The sequence below is a fragment of the Filicampus tigris genome, chromosome 5 (genome assembly GCF_054856515.1).
Source record: "Filicampus tigris isolate MCC_2025a chromosome 5, RoL_Ftig_1.0, whole genome shotgun sequence".
Classification (NCBI taxonomy): domain Eukaryota; kingdom Metazoa; phylum Chordata; class Actinopteri; order Syngnathiformes; family Syngnathidae; genus Filicampus; species Filicampus tigris.
This window is the reverse complement of record NC_141221.1, coordinates 1,747,454-1,764,948: the sequence shown is the minus strand read 5'-3', so window position 1 is coordinate 1,764,948 and position 17,495 is coordinate 1,747,454. Positions and strand designations below refer to the sequence as shown.

General features: G+C 42.2%; 1 protein-coding gene and 2 non-coding genes across 5 annotated transcripts in view; 1 reads left to right on the top strand and 2 right to left on the bottom strand.

The window, feature by feature from the left end:
• Positions 1-17,495, top strand: part of rasgef1ba (RasGEF domain family, member 1Ba) — a 39,479-nt gene that overhangs the window by 10,553 nt on the left and 11,431 nt on the right. Inside the window, exons 1-4 of one of the 3 annotated variants that reach the window (XM_086030537.1) lie at positions 10,076-10,214; positions 14,789-14,962; positions 15,690-15,812; positions 15,898-16,035. In XM_086030537.1, the coding sequence (XP_085886663.1) occupies positions 14,801-14,962; positions 15,690-15,812; positions 15,898-16,035 (423 nt within the window). In that variant the 5' untranslated portion in view covers positions 10,076-10,214; positions 14,789-14,800. Of the gene's footprint in view, positions 1-3,414; positions 3,581-5,308; positions 5,870-8,002; positions 8,537-10,075; positions 10,215-14,788; positions 14,963-15,689; positions 15,813-15,897; positions 16,036-17,495 lie in introns of those variants that run through there. The other 2 variants (XM_086030536.1, XM_086030538.1) reach the window with 2 other exon arrangements.
• trnac-gca (transfer RNA cysteine (anticodon GCA)) lies at positions 1,239-1,310 on the bottom strand. The gene has a single exon. It is a non-coding gene; the product is annotated as a tRNA-Cys (tRNA).
• On the bottom strand, positions 1,458-1,529 carry trnaw-cca (transfer RNA tryptophan (anticodon CCA)). Its single transcript has one exon. It is a non-coding gene; the product is annotated as a tRNA-Trp (tRNA).

Genomic DNA, 17,495 nt, shown 5'->3' with positions numbered 1-17,495 from the left:
CCGCTTTGTGCCGTTCGTTCCAGAGGCCATTGTGCAGGAGTCAATCAAAGCAATGCAAGGTGTATCTCAGTGATAGATTTGACTGGCGATCAAAAGGTCTCCGGTTCAAATCCAGAGTGCCACTTAATGCTAACCACCCCCTTGGTCACATTAAGGATGCATGAATTTGTTTTTCAGGTTGGACCCTTCTAAACAGTCTTAGTACAACTAGTCAAAAGATGAGACCAGTTGACTGAGTCAACCTCGGTTTAGTACGTTAGCATGACGTCGGATCATTTGATCAAGAGCTCCTCTTGAAGCGGAGGTCAACCCATTTTTTTTTTTTTGTAATAAATGTTATACGCAGGCCCACTAGTTGAAAAAAGGCATTAATATGAAAAATGAGTCAAGCAGCAAAATGCACCCGTTTTTAGCCGGGCGCGGCCATTTTGTTACTTCTGTCGACTGAAAATGACATCACACCCCCCCTGGGGCTTAGCTAACGACCAATCATAGCTCAGCTTCTGAAAACAGGTCAGCCGTGATTGGTCGTTACCTGAGCCCCGAGCAACCGTGATGTCATTTTCAGTCGACAGAAGTGACAAAATGGCCGCCCCCTGACATGGCTAAAAACAGGTGGATCTTGCTGCTTAACTCATATTCCACAAACGCAATATTGATCAGAATGCCTTTTTTCAACTAGTGGGCCTGCTTGGGAACATATTCTGGAAAAGAATGTTTGGGTCGCCTTCTCGTTTAAGCGGTCTCGTAGCGCAACCTTGCTCCTGTTTACATATTGGCAACAAATCAGAGGAAAGATGTCAGATGCCAAAGGGAATACATGCTGTAGCATGAAAAAAATGGACGCTGTCAGCTTGACATTATCTTGATGTTGTGCAAGTCTGCAGGTCTTGGTTTGTGTCTACTCTGGACACGCTGCCCATACAAGGCAGCTGCAAATTGGGCCGAGCATCAAGAACAGCAGCAGGAATCCATCCTGGCATCCGCGGATGATGTAACAGCGCTCGTCCTGCTTTTCCTGAGCCGGGAAGACTCTGACTGAGAGTGCAACGGACAAAATTCCGCTGGCTCCGCAATTAGCCGTTTATTTTTTTCCTTTGAGATTACAGGTTTAAAGAACTAAGTGATACAATTTCAGATTCAGTTCACAGAAGCAAAACGGTCCAAAAAACTGGTCATTACTGGTCCCAAAATTTGGGCAGACAGGTTATGGAATTTCTGACCATAAATGAATGCTTAGGGGGCACCCGGATTTGAACCGGGGACCTCTTGATCTGCAGTCAAATGCTCTACCACTGAGCTATACCCCCACACTCAATTGTACTGCTCAACACGATGGTATCTCAACCCAGAATTTACAGGAGGGAAAAAATTGCATCACTTGCTGCATTATTGATGACTGTACACAAAGACTCACTTGGGCGTCAGTCAAATGTCAAGCGACACCACAAGAGAAATGACCCTGACGTGATTTGAACACGCAACCTTCTGATCTGGAGTCAGACGCGCTACCGTTGCGCCACAGAGTCTGTTAGTGGCAAGCTGGGCAGCTATCAGGTGTAGTGGGAAGGGACATGATTACGGGGGGAACGATTGTAGCCATTAAAAAAAATATTTCTTTGTCAAAGTTTTCCCTTTAATTTTTTTTCCAATTTTATGTCTTTTGTTTTGTCCAATGTTCTTAATATCTTATTTATCGCATTTATTTGGGTTTTTCCCTTATACTTTTTCTTAATTTATTTTGTTTATTTATTCATTTTATTCTTTGCAAATTTTGTGTTTTTATTTTTCTGTTATTTCAATTCAAAGTATTCCATTTTTTTTGTGATTCATCCACAGTCTGAAGTTTTTGATTTTGCTTTATTTCCTTGCTGTAATTATATCAAAAATTAAATTATATACATATATATGTGTATATATATATATATATATATATATATATATATATATATATAGAGAGAGAGAGAGAGAGAGAGAGAGAGAGAGAGAGAGAGAGAGAGAGAGAGAGAGAGAGAGAGAGAGAGAGAGAGATACATATATATGTGTATATATATATATATATATATATATATATATATATATATATATATATATATATATATAGATATAGATATAGATATATATATATAGATATATATAGATATATATGGAAAAAAAATTTAAGGTAAATCCGGGCCTTTCCTCTGCACGTTACAATCGTCCGTATGGTGTTGACTTAGAATTTGTATGCAGTTTGGTTAAGCTAAGCACATGTTAAATGTTTCATGTTAATTTTTTTAAAAGTAAAGATCCTCATGCTGATGATTGACGTAAGAGGCCAACGGAACAAAAGCTGAATGGTGACCATGCAAATGTTCCAGCAGGAGCTCACACATGTTTGCACCTCCACACGCACACACACACGCACGCACGCACATACACTCATTGTTTGTAGGGTCTTGCTTTGTGAGATTGTGATGATGGGGGGCGGGCGGTGCAGCAGACGGGAGGGACACGTCTCAGACATCTAAGGACGAGCAATTAACACCCCGGAGGAGACGTTTCCTCCGCACGTTTCCTTCCTCCATATTCAAAATACACATTTTGAAGTGTGTCTGCAGGCGTAGTTTTACACAAAGCAATGTAAATACACATTAAATACACATTCGTGTGGCTTTCCACTGTTAGCAATTTCCTTCCTGAGAGCTGTTTCTAGTATTTTGCCCCGCTCGTGTAGCTAAATACAAAAAAATGGACAAACAAAAGGTAGAATTTTCTCATGCAGCCATGTCTACAGAATGAAAACTGTTTCAATTTTATATTTTAATGTACCCAATTATACATTTTTAAAAATATACATGTTTTATTTAATCATAAAAACTATGGATTGGTTTTTAACATAGCTCTTTTGCTTGGCAGAAAAGTAATGGAGTGTCACTGGGAAGGTCACAGAAAGAGAAAAGGTCACAGCAATATAACGGCCTGGCTCAAGCCATCTAATGTGTGCCAAACAGGCCTCATCTCACAATGACAATATTTGTCATGCAATTTCAGAGTTAGGTTGTCAGTAATTTTTATAAAACAAAAATGCTCATTTTAATTAAACACCTATAGATAGCAAAATTAAGAAAACGTAGAATTTTGCAGTGGACCTTTAATTTTATTCCAGAGCTGCATATAATATATAAAGATGAATTAAGCTGTAATTGAGCAAAGTTGAATAATAAAGCAAAATGTAGCAGATATGTAACACAAAATACAAAATATATAAACATGGGAGAAAAAAAATAACTACCGGTAATTGATTGATTTTAGCTATTATAGAATAAAAATATGAAGCTGAAAATAAAAGTTCTTGTTTTTAAAACTTTCAGGCAAAGATAAATAGTGAATTATTGCTTTCCTTGCTTTTAACTAAGAAACATTTTTAATGAGGAATTCGTGTGCGACGCTGACTGGTGCCGTCGCATGCCTGATGACGTCACACGGTCGCCACCCTCACACGGAAGTGGCGGCGCTGTTGTTTACGTCTCCAGAGCTCGCCGTCCAAAAATGAACCAACCAACCATCAACTCCACCACTTCTGTGTCCACCACGAGGCGTAAGCATGTCTTTTATTCATATTTTTTGTCATTATTACGGCAAACCTAGCACGTAATATTTGTTCCGCCGACTTATACGACGCCGGCTAACCATGCTAACTGCTAGCACCAAGACTTCCTGGTTAGTTTTCCCGACATTTTGTGATAAATATTCAGTCATTCCACCCCCGAACGCTTTAATAAACGTGATATAGTGATAAATTAACCCCGTATTTTACGCAATTTGAAGTGGTCGTTTTCCTGTGGAATTTTTATGCGGCTAGAATGCCTACATATTATGTTATGGTAGTAATGTGATTATTTATACATTCAGGTAGATTTTTTTGTCAGACATTATAGCTCAGATCTTGTTCGTTATGTTGCACTCGTGTGTAAAGGTGTAGTCAATACTTCTTAATGTGTATATGAGGGGGAGATGCATTTCACAGCATCACTCTAACTCACTCAAGCCCAGTCCTCAAGGGCCGCTTTCCTACATGTTTTTAGAGCTTTCCTCCTGCAACACACCTGATTCAAATGATCAGGATCGTTATCAGGCTCCTGCAGAACTTGCTGATGAGTTGATCACTTGAATCAGGTGCATTGCAGGTGGGAAACTTCTAAAACATGCAGGAAAGTGGCCCTCGAAGACCAGAGTTTGAGACCATTGCTCTCAAGTCTACGTTGTCAGAAATGTACTTTAAAAAAGGAAATGGGTTTTATTTAAGTAGCACTTCTGACATCCAATGAGCTCGTTACAGCACAGCAAGTTTGGAAAAGGTAAACACACAGCTAGTTTGTAAAGCAGTGTACAACAGGTTGTAAGATATAATGCTATAATCGGTGGGTTCAAATAATTGAAAAAAAAATTCAAGACTCATAAAGTACTTTTTAAAACTATTCATTATTTTAACAAAATAGTCCAGTTTGAAGTTTCCAATGCTAGTCAATAAGGTGTTTCAAAGCTTTTGACCGAGGCTGCACATGTATTGTCAACTGACTAATTGATAAACTATGACTACAGTATAAAGTTTACTTATTTATTTATTTATTTCTAAATGTTTGCCGTCAATGTTATACATTAATGGCCACATTATGCCGCCGCCCCTGTGTGACCTATATCTTTGCTACTGTAACAATGAAAATTTCCCCACTGTGGGATCAATAAAGCCATTCTTATTCTTATTCTTATTCTTATTATTTTAGTGACCGTAGTGTTTTTAGTTGAGACTAAGCACCAGTCAAAAGCTTAGAACCATTCTTATAGAATAACATGGCTAAGTGTCTTTAAACATTGGTCTATTTTGTAATGTACATTTTCGACAGTCTTCATTTCAAGGTTCTCTTCTCAAAAAGGATTAGTCAGATATGTAGACACCTTCCACTTGAATGGAGTTGGGCGGCACTTTTTAAACTTTTGACTAAACATTTTGTTGATATTCATTCCATCGTTATTACTAAAAAGGTTGTGTAGTTCTACCAAATGTTTAGAAACATCTTCCTATTGACTTAGATGGAAAAGTGTCCCTAAATTTTGGATCGGCGTTGTCAAGTTCTGAGGGTATTCAGACTTTTGAAAAGCAAGTTAATTCTAAAGATATCGACTTTTAAATCAAACATTGTATTTGCATTCAATACGGAAATTCCTGTTCTACTCCCGTTAACTCCCATGGAACGTTTTCAGCTTTGTAACTTCCTGTATTTTGCAACCGTGTCCAAGACCTTTTTTTTTTCCTTTCTTTTTTTAGGGAAGCGCGACGCAGAGCGCTCGGTCAACTGGACGGCAGAGGAGACGCAGGTGCTGCTTTGCGCCTGGAGCGACCAGCGCGTTCAGAAGAGTTTGTCGGAAAACCTGCGCAATCGCCACATCTTCAAGCACCTCTCGGCGCACATGAGCGACATGGGCTTCTCCCGAAGTCCGCACCAGTGCCGCCTTCGCGTCAAAACCCTCAAGGCCAACTACGCCCGGGCCAAACTGCACAGGAGCTTGGGCGCATCCCAGATGTGCACCTTCAAGTACTTTGACGAAATGGACGCAGTGCTGGGGAGGCCGGCGGATGACTCGCGAGTCGGTCCTCACTTGCGTGCGCCTGTGCCGGAGGTTGGCGATCGCGTTTTAAGCTCCCCGGGAAAAGAGCATCGGAGCTCCTCCGAGGAGAAGGGAGGACGACCCCCGTGGCCGAGGGACTTCCACGTCAAGCTGGAAAACGGTGAAGATTCCGAGTTCAGCGACGCCGGGTTCCAGGAACCCCCGCAAGAGAGACGCCAGGACATTCCTTTGGGATCGACTGTCCATCCTCAACCTGCTGGTACGTCCGTCAAAAAAAAAAAAAAAAAACCTCAATTACAGGTGCAGGTTTACCGTATTTACCTCTTCAGTTTGTGACCTTCTCAATGGTAACATGACACATTTGATCCAAAGTGGATACTGCGCATCATAAAAATCCAGCGGTGTCCTGAGCACAAAGTTCAGAGAGAGGCTAAGGAGAGTGAGGCTCAAACTATTGCTACTTCGAAAATAACCTACTTGCTGGTAATGACCTGTTTAACCAATAGCAAACGTCACAAGGCTTTCATGTGCGACGACAAATATAATAGCGAATGATGTCACAAGTTTTGTCAGTGATGACTTGTCTGTTTAGGAAAGAATTAAAGCACACATCATCCATATAAATACCGTAGCCGTTCCAAATCGGTTGGAGTAGAATGAGGACTACTGAGATGATCAGAGCTAAAGCGAAGAAGCTCGGACACGGCACTGGTATGTAATGGCCGTTACGCATTGACTCGTTGTTATGCAGACGATGGGTGGGCGGGTACCGAGACCAAGTATCGGTATCGGGCCCAGACTGGCCTGGCGGTGACTGCCGATACCAGCCAACGATACTTGAGACCAAAAAAAAAAGACAAGTCCTCCTTGGCAGTAGTCGGGCATATAGTCCGGCGGTTTGACACATTGGCGAAGTCTTTGTTGACAATTTTCGAACATCTGATGTCAAATGGGTTGTTGAACGGTTGTGTAAAACAATAACCCGATTCACCTTTATCCAGCTACATTCCCAACTTCACTGTGTTGTGGCCAAAACAAGATCAGGGATACAAGCGACCAAAATTCCGCCTCAAGGTTTCCAGGCTTGCCCTCCACAAGAAGCTGGTTCATCAACCCGGAGTCGGCTCAGTGTAGAGCCACTGCTCCTCCACATCAACAGGATCTAGATCAGGTGGCCGCCGGACACCTCCCTGGCGAGGCGTTCCGGGAAAGTCCTGCGGGGAGGAGTCAGTCCAACCGTCGTATCTCCGCTGCCGACAAAACGCCAATAAATCCAACCTTCGCCCGCGTCCTACTTGTGCGGTCGACTTATCCTCGAACGCCGCAGAGAAGACCGAGCATGTGCCGGAGACGCTCTCTCAGCTGGCCCCGGGAACACCTGGGGATCCCCCCATGGAAGAGTTGGACGACGTGACTGGGGAAAAGGACATTTGAGCTTCCCTGCTGTCAAGTGTGCAATGTTTAATCCCTTAATAGACAAAAGACAGGACGAGCACTACGCTCAAAAAATGTTTGCCGATTTCTCCTTAGGCGAGGCTACATATAACCGAATGAACAGACAGTTATCGTCCACCTCAGGCAACTCGTGCGCCCCAACAGCAGCCTTGCTTTGCCTTAGCACAGTGATAATACAATTTCAGAGAGAAGAACAAGCTCTACCTTCACACTCTTGCGGTAAAACCAAAATTGTTTCTATGAGCTTGTAGAACGCATTTGACCAAGTTGGAGGAAGTAAAGCTACTTGAACTGAGTTGCTAATCCATTCTCTACAAGCTTCTCCGACTTTCGGGCAAGCTGGAATCCAAATCGGAAGCCAACAGCCGTATTGACTTGGTAAATGGTAAATAGGCTTTCACTTGCGAAGCACTTTTGTACCGTATGTACTTAAAGCGCTTCAAGACCGTTTCCTCATCCACCCGATGACGCAGGAGCAACTGCGGGTTCAGTATCTTGCTCAAGAACACTTGGACATGGTCACAATGGCCGGGGATCGAACCGCCACCCTCCGGTTTGGGAGACGACCGTTGGCTACCGCAGAGCCGTGCCCCCCCCCCCCCCCCATCTCCCTTTGTGACACATTTTTTCAAAGAGGAGACGAAAGACAAAGTGGAGATTGCGGATCTTACTAGCGCAGCGTCCCGGAGCTGAAGGCTCGGCGGCGATCGAGGGCTCTCCTTCTGTTTGGCGTTCGCCATCGTAAGAAGGCGTGCTGTGACCGGAAACTGCGTTCGGCAAAGGGTCTCCCTCGTTGGCTTATGGTTGCGGTCTTGCGCGCGGTATCCGAATGAAAACGGGGCGATGCGGCGCAGTGGAGATGAGCTGCACAAGGCTGCAAATGAGGCATAACGCGGTCAGCTTGACTCATTCTAACTTTGGTCCGCTTGTGTCACAGCACCATCCTTGGAAGTTGCCGGATCTCCTCCCCCAGCTTCACTCGTGGCGACCTCGGCCGCACCCGAGGATGGAGCGGCGGCCCCGGCCCCGGCCCGCCCGCCCGACGACTCCTGCCTCCGCCTGGAGCCCGCCCTCCAGCACCTGGCGCACTGCTACCAGCAACTGCTGTCGGAGACGCGGGCCCTCCTGGTGCAGCTGGAGAAACAACGGCAAGATCAGGCCACCTGGCACCAGGAGCTTCTGGGCCAGTGGCTCCAGAGGCAGCGAGAGGCGGCCGAGAGGGAGGAGAGGCGGGAGAAGGCCCACATGGAGCACCAGATCCAGGTGCTGGAGCTCCTCACCTGTCTGGTCCGCGAGCAGGGCTGCAAATGCGGAGGCGGGGTGACCACCACCGCGCGGGCTGCGGAGGTGTCAAGCGAACTCCACCACCTCTTCACCAAAGGGGAAAATTAAGATGTCAATTGCAATTGGCAAGACTCAGATGTCACCTTTGAACACTTTTATGGACATTAAACAAAACAAGCTCAACCGACTTACTTCTCCTGTGGTTTTGTTGCCATCATCAACTCAATCTGGATCGGATCACCATTTCACTTATTTTGTCTCCAAGTGGTGGTTTTGGTGTCGTTTTGGCCACAAAACAAACTAACAACAACCAGAGGGGTTTTTTTTTTTTTCTTCAGATTTTTCCCTAAAGATAGTTTCACATAACTCGAAATTTGGTGGGAATTAAAGATAGTTTCACATAACTCGAAATTTGGTGGGAATGTCTATCATATGAGTAAGCCTACAAAAAAATCTCAAGAAATCAAACCCAGCGAGACACCATTTTAGTTGGCAGCAGCCATGTTAAGGTCACGTATAGCGGTCCCGCAAATGTGAACTCAGTTTTTGAAAATTCAGCCCTTGAAGCCAGTTTGTCGTTGCAAGATGATATTTGGTAGATTTGGCTCATGAGTAGACCTACAAAAAAAACAACACAAGTCATGCCCAACAGGATATGGTAAGTCTGCTATTTTGGTTTATAGCAGGCATGTCAGGGTCATTTTGGTCATTCTCAGTGGTTCTACAAAGACGTCACCTAGCAACGTCAGATTTGTTCGTCCCGCAAAAAAAAAGTTTCAACCCAAGCTGTATAAACTGATAGGGGAATCTTGTCGTTTTTCTTTGAAGCGGTAATTTAAATGCTCATTCTGATCATTTTTAGGATGTTTTGACTCTTTTGAAGACAGTTTCACTTAGCTACTTGAAATTTGGTTGCCATGTCTTTTTGAGCAGACCCACCAAAATGTCTCAAGAAGCCATACCCAAAGAGACACAGGAAGTCTGCCATTTTTATTTGAAGTGGTTCCTTTTTTTTTTTGTTATCCATTTCCAGATGTCCTTACTGACGGGGAGGACTTGTATAATATTTATGTCTGGTCCACGTGGTTTTCGGCGCTGAAGCTTGCGAGGTCATTCCGACAAGACGGATTAATGGGGAAACGTAACAACTCTGTGCTGCTTAAGCATTTTATGTAACATGTACACTGCATGCATGAATGCTCCTCTTAAATATGAATGAGATGTGTCCAAATTAGGGTCAGGATTTAAAATGTGTGCGTTAAATAATGGAACTCATCCCAGTTTGTCATCACTGGTGCAAAGCCCCAAAAAAAAAACAAGACCAGAGACAAAGCAGACATGACTTTTTAAAACATTTTTAACCCCTTTTGTGTAATTAATTCTTTCATAATTCAATATCTGTGAAGCAGAAACTGGTACGTAAAGGAAAAGTGATGCGAGAGTGGCGGAAAAACCCAGGGGTAAAACTCGAGACAATAGAACGAAAGAGAAACCAATTGGACAGAGGGGGGGGGGCGGCGGCTGGGCGGCGCACCTCTCTTCTGATTGGCTGCCGGCTTGACCCTTAAAAGCCGGCAGCCTCGCGCTGAGCTCTGGAGCTCACACGGAGCCGGAGAGACGCACGGGAGACGTTGCTAACGCACGCCGGCGATCGCGCGCCTTCACGCGGCTTCCACTTCGTGGTCACCCCGCCACCTTGTCTGGATCTCTTTTCTTTTCTTTTCTTTTGTTTGTTTCGTTTTCCTGGTTGCGTTGTCGGCCTCCCTCGCAAGCGCTTGGACGCTGACGTGAGGTGGACAAAAGTATTGGGACACTCGGAGGGACTTTTTGGAGGGGGAAAGGACGCACGAGCACCTGGAACCGAGGTAAACTGAATACACGTATTTGTCTGGAGGAAAGAAATTGGGGTGGGTGGGTGGGGGGGGGTTGTGGGCAATAAACATCCATTAAAACAATAGAATGTCACACGGAATATTTGTTTAATTATTAAAAAGGAAAAAAAACAAAGTGGAAATAAATAGCAACCGTGAAGGGGAGAAACAAAAACATTTTAAAAAGAAGGAACATGTATATAAATAAATACAAAATAAAATAAAACAAAACAAGAGCAAGTACCAGAAAAGAAAAAAAAAGAAGTAGATAGCAAGCACCAGGGTGAATGAAAAAAATATGAAGAAAAAAAATCCAGAATAAAATAAACAACAATAATTATTTTTTAAAAAACACAAAATTAAAAAACACAAAATTAAGTAGCGTAATAAGGTTTTAGGAGAAAAAAAGAAGTCCATAATCAAATAAAATTAGGAATATCAAGCACCAAGTGGAGAAAAAACATAATAAAAATAAATTACTTTTTTTTTCATTCATGTACACTCTTTTTTTATTTACTTTCATGTTTCCTCCTCCTACATTAATTGCATATTATTGATGATGTGCCTCTTCGGTCACTCGGGTCCACCGTAGTGATCCGTAATCGCTCTTTCATAGCGCAATGTACTTGAATATTGAAATGTCACACTTGTACTATAATTTCAGTCAATGGCAGTGTGTGTTCTCGTTGCTCGTGTTTGTTTGGAGCCACACACACGCACACACTCGCACACCTTCTGGCTAAGAGGATTCCCGCCGCCTCTCCTGCAACTTAATCCCTAACGCCCACTTGACTTGGGCACATTTCATTTTTGTGGTTACAAAATGCTCTATGATGTGGTTGTTTAGCTTATAGTTCTTGTCGTCTTTTTTTTTTTTTTTTATCAATCAAAAGTTTGCATTTCTTTTGTATTGCATCGCAATAGGAAGTGCCATAGGGTGTAGCCTACCTAATGTTGTGGCCTGTTGACCTCCATTGTTGTTATCCACCATTGCGCACTTCTACTAAGCTTTCTATGAAGAAAGATGGACTAATTCCGACTTCTTCCTGGATTTTTGACAATTATTATTTCTTATATATAAATGTGGATTTCTCGGTGTTTCCTGTAAGTGTATCAAATATGCATTGGGGATGCTAACGTAGCGCTGTAATATTGTTTTTATGTCCGGACAATCGAGATTCGCGTGTTGGCATTTTTTTTGCCTGTGCAGCTGAATTGAGTTTGGGAGTCGCTACTACGGTGCGGCGTGCTGCCTGTGGGGGGCGCTGTCACCAGCTGCCAAGTGTGGAACGCCAAACGACGCCTAAGTTGCGAAATGAAGCCCTGGCTTTCAGGAAGACGTGAATGAAGTGTTGTTAGGCCCGTTCCGTTAGCTGCTGTTTGCTTGTGTTGCCTTCATGTGTAAAAAGTCCAACGTCAAATCAATAAAACGCCAATCGACGAGTAGCAGCACAGTTAGCAACTGCAAAAGTGAAAATGGAAACGTTGCATAATGAAAATGGAACCTTTATTAAAACTTACAAGTAAGAAGAAAGCACTTTTTAAAGATTGGTTTGAACATTTTGAAAATGTAAATGAATCAAAAGTTTGAAGAAAAAAAATTTGGACTCCAAAATAAGGATAACAAGTAAATTTAAACTAGATTTGGTCTAATTAATCCTCTTCAAAAATGGTTCCAAAAAGTAACTTGCGTGTTCACATTGCCATTTGAAAATGGATCCACTTCACTTTCAAATCAGTTTTGGTCCTCCAGTCAATTCAACTGATGGACTTGTTTTCTGGAGTTTTCAAAAACGGGAAAAATTCAGACTCATCATTTGTTTTTACGTTTTGAATGTATTTTGAATGTAATCCAAATTCACATGCAAATATCGCAAAGTATCCGATTTGTCCTCACGTAGCCAGATGGCTAAACACAAACAATGTAAACAAAGCGATCTTGTTTATTTGTTTACTCTTAACTGGCACCCTGCTTGCTAGCAGGCTAAATTGACAGTGGCGTGCCAAAATAACGCTTCTGTCAAGTCGGAGTTGCCGCCCCCCGAATCCGAATGTGATCCACCAACCCCACCCCCCCGACCCAACAAGCCCACCACCATCGAACTACTACAACAGACACCCATTGATTGGATTTTACTGTTATTTCATTTTGTGCGTGACCAAAAAAGTACTGACATGGTCTGTGAGTTTTAAGATTGTTAAAATTCCTTTTAGTGAACTAACATCAGTCAAAAACGGCAGTCCAAGATATCAGTCAGACAATACAGAATCAAACAAAGACTCTTTTATTGCGTCATTTGGCACTTTTGATCTCCACTCTATGATGCGCTCAATCAAAGTACGCCACCTGATCCGATCTAAGGAGGCGGTGTCAATTGTCCAAAAAGCACTTTTATCTTCACATGACATCATGTGGCCTCGGGCCTTCTGCGATTGTTCCCGAGTTGCTGTCCAGAGTGATGTCACACACAACATTCCATTTTGGGTTGCTCCACTCGGCCTGATCAAACAAGCAGAGAACAATGCAACACCTGATACCTCATCGCAGAAACATTTGGGTCCAGCCCCCGGAGACAGTTACACTTGGCAGCGTGAGATTTTGGTTGGCAAGTTGACCCACAAAGAAAATCTCTTCACGCCGTATTCAAGACGACGCAAGAAGTCTGATCATTTGGTTTTAAGCGGTCATTTTATGCTCACTTTGGGCATTTCTGGGGTCCTTACATTTCATTTTTGAAAATTCAGCCTAGTCTCGTTTCACTTAGCAACATGAAATGAACTCTGTCATGCGTGGACCCACAAAAAACAGTCTCAAGAAGCCAGGAAGTCTGCCATTTTGGACTAAAGTGGATTTTAGGGTCAGTCACATCACTGTCAGAGGTACTTGGGATGTATTTGAAAATGCAGCCCTCAAAACCACTTCAAAACATGAAATTTGGTAGATTTTTCATGAGTAGGCCTATAAAAAGGTCTCAATAAGTCATACGTTAAAAGACACAAGAAATCTGTCATTTTGGTTTGAATCGGCCATTTCAAGACCACGTTTTGGTCATTTCAGGGTTCCGTTGCTTTCTTTCTTTCTGTTTTTGTTGTTGTTGTTGAAAATGTATCCCCCACATTCGGTTGACATATCAATCATGAAAAGACCCCCAAAAGGTATCCGGAAGCCATAGCCGAAAATACACAAAGTCTATACTTTTTGTTTGAAGTTTTATGGTCATTGTCATTTTTTTGTTTTTTTCGTTTTATGTTTTGAGAATGCATCCCTCATATTTAGGTCCACTTGGCGACATTTGAAATTTGGTAGACGTGTCTATCATGAGTAGACCCCCAAAAAAAAAAGTCTCAAGAAGCCATGCCTGAAAAAGCACAGGAAGTCCTAGTCATTAGTATTTTTTTCAAGCTTACTTCTTCCAAAACCAACCACTGTACTTTTTCAAACACAAACAACAACGTGATGAAACAAACCAAACCCACACACACGGTCACACCAACCACGTCTTTAGTTTTGCACACACGCGCCCTCACATGTCAAGTCCCCGTGCGTGCGTGTCCACTATTGATGAACTCGAGTGCAGGACATTTCCATGAGAAAAGAGAGCGAGGCGATGGGAACATCTGCTATGCCATGTGGCGGACTCGCTCACACAAATAACTGAATGCAAAAGCAAAAAAAAACAAAACAAAAGTACATCTTTGTTTACATCCTAGCTTTTAGCATGTTAGCATTGGCAGATGACAGACACGGTTTGTTGCTGCTGCTGCACTGGCGATTAAAAAAGCGTATCAAAAATTCTTAACTGCTAACCAGCTAACTAACGTAATCAATGTTTGAAATGAGCGTACATGAAACGCACGACTGTCAGAATTATGTTTACGAAGTGAGAACACTTTTTATTTTGGCCTGCGAATTGTTCCTTGGTCTATGAACAGTCAGGATTTTTAAATTTTCGTCTTCCTAATTTTCTCTTCAAAGTGCGCAAGTGAGATTTGTTTTCTTCTTTGCTTTGTTTAGCGATCACCATGACGCTAACCCAAAATGATTTCCACAAACCTTTTTTATGAAAACATTTTAGAGCAAATCCAGACAAAAACCTTTGTGGCACGGAAACCCAACATTTTTTTTTTTTTTTTTTTAAACTCCAAACTTCACACCGCGTGTGTTTATAGGTTCCATTGTGCCAAATAGCAAACAGTCATTTTGTTTTAAGTCGTTTTTCATCCGTCTTGAAGCCTCTTCATCTGTTTCGTCTTTTTCGGGAGTCGGCTGGTGCTCGTTAAGTTTCTTGCGGCTCTCGCGGAGGTCGCGAAGGGTTCAGTTTGGCAGGACGGCTCCGAGGCGTAATAGTGGCGGATCTCTAATCTGGTATGTCATTCCTGCTCTCGCAGACCGTGGTTTTCCTCTTGAGCGCTCACGTCCAAACAAAGCAAAGCCAAACGGCCGTTAGCTTGGAAACGCTCCACTGTGTGCGTCCCAAATCTAAAACGTCGACGCTGCCTGTTGACTTTTTTTGGGAGCGTGCTGCGTCTGCGTCTGCGGTCTTGACCCGCTTGTCTTGCTTTTGCAGGACAACAACAACATGCCTCAGACACCGCACAGCGCCGGAGGCTACAACAAAAACCTCTACCAGGCCAAGGAGGAGGTCTACTCTGGCCTCTACTACCATGACAACAACCTGGCGTCGGGATCCTTGGAGGCCCTCATACGACACCTGCTCCCCACAGTCGACTATTATCCAGATGTGAGTATTATTGGACTGTGGGATTTTTTGGGGAAAGTTCAGCCCCGGAAGCCTGTTACATTTGGCAACATAAGTGGTAGAACCAAAAGTAGACCTACAAAAAATGATCAAGAGGCCATGCCTGAAAAGACACAGGAAGTCTGCTATTTTGGTGTGAAGCAGCTGTTTTGCAATTATTACAACTCGACTCCAGTTGTTGTTGTTGTTGTTGTTTTTTTTGGGTGGGGTCGAATTGATCCCCTGAAGTCCGTTTGACTTGGCAGCATGAAATTTGGTAGGCATAAAAAAGACTTAACATGCCATAATCATTTGGATTTGAAGCAGCTTTTTTGAAACCTATAATGCAACCACAATAATCATTTTTTAAAATTCAGACTACAAATCCAATGTCCTTTAGCAGAATGACATTTTGTAGCCATTTACGTAGTGAGTAGACCCACAAAAAGTGTCAAAAGTCCATCCCGAAAAGACACAGGAGGTCTGCCATCTTGGTTTGAAGCGGTCATGTTAGATCCATTTTCATCCTTTTCAGTGGTCCGTCGAAGGATTTGATATCATGACATTTGCCTATTATGAGTAGCCCCACAAAAAAAGTCTCTAGAAGCCGTGCTTGAAAAGACACAAGAAGGTGGCCATTTTGTACTCATTAAAAAAAAAAAAAAAACGGACACTTTTTCCCCCCATGTGACTTCTCTGTTTGTGACCTGATTTGGTTCTTTCTCCACAGAGGACCTACATCTTCACATTCCTGCTGAGCTCTCGCCTCTTCATCCACCCGTACGAGCTCATGTCCAAAGTGTGCCACCTGTGCGTGGAACAGCAACGGCTCGGCGATCCCCAAGCCGATAAGGTGGGGACGGCGCTCCAGATCTTCGACTGACCCCGTTTTCCCCTTGAGCGAATCCTACACTCACAGGTCTTTGCTACCGTTCCAGATACGACTCCGGAAGATGGCTCCCAAGATCCTCCAGCTGTTAACGGAGTGGACGGAAACCTTCCCTTACGATTTCCGGGACGAGCGGATGATGCGCAGCCTGAAAGAGCTCACGCATCGGCTTTCCACGGGAGACGAGGTGGGGACATGAATAAAACTGATGCTAATGCTAAGCCATCCTGCTCACCTGATGTATTGACAGGGTTAATCCGTATAAGAAACAGTCGTCTTTGCTAGCTTCAGCGTAGTAGCAGCAGTTAGCCACCTGTTAACATAGTCACCTGTTAGCATTGTGCTACTAGTTAGCGTAACATATGCGGGTGGGTGACTTGCTGTGTGTTTCTATCATGGGAAGCGTTTGTTTGTTGATCGGGGGTGTTGGATGCCAACAATAAAGCAGCAGGAGGAGCTTGTAAAGAGCAGATGGGGAAGGCAAACATCCATCTGTCAAATGGGAGACGCCAACACCCCCCTTTCCCCCATTAGCGCCGCCGAAATCGCCCCCTCCTCCCCCCCCCCCATTGTTTGTCGAGCAGGTTTCACATGACTCGCCATTTTTAATCTCAAAATCAATACGTGAAACATTAACATCATTAGCTGGACTCACTTTACCTGAGATGCCAAGCTTGTCTTTTGTGTTTCTTTATATACTTTTTTTAATCATATAAATGCGAGTTAAACAGTATATTTAGTAAAAAAAAAAAAAAAAGTATTGGCTCTGCCTTCTACACATTCAACTGAAATTGATAATGTTAAACAAAATGTTAAAATTGTTGGGTTTTTTTCTAATGTTTTCATTTATATATATATTTGTAGTTATTCAAATGATTTTCAATTTTTGGGTGTAATTACATTTTTTGCTAGTGTTATGTATTTAGTTTAATTCACATTTTATTCATACATTGAAAAAAATACATAGCTGTACTATTGTTTATACTTCTGTAATTATTAAAAATTACATAATTGTTACACAAATAATTACATTTATTTAGTTCTCATATTTGTTTGAAAAAACATTGACTTTATTGGTGCAAATGACTTTTTTTTTGCATTGTTTTTTCCCCCCAAATGTTATTGTCTCAATTTTATTTACAATTTTTATTTATGCAATAAGAAATAGTATTCGTCTCTATATCTTGTATAACCTTTTAAAATTACTTAGCTTATTATTTTATTTATATGGTTTAAATGTATTTAAATATATTTTTGATTTTGTTAAAACAAAATCCAAATTTTGGGCAATTTCTACTTACAGTGCTTGTACAAAGTTGTATTCATACAATTTAAATTGATGATTTTTTTTTTCCCAACATTTTTATAGAATTGTAATTTATATGGTTCTGTTTTCTTTTGAACTATGCTCTTGCACGTTTCTTTTATTTTCTTGAAACATGTATTTTGAATATTCTTTTCATATATTTTCTTAATGCTGCGTTTCAAAAAAACAAAAAAAACCCAACAACAACCACAAAAACACCAGCACATTGACTGCAATGAGCTCTCTCCAATCACATGTTTGTGGAAAAGTGACTCAGCTTTTATAAAAAAAAAAAAAAAAAACAGAGTGGTAGTCACAAGACAACCAATCTAAATAAAATA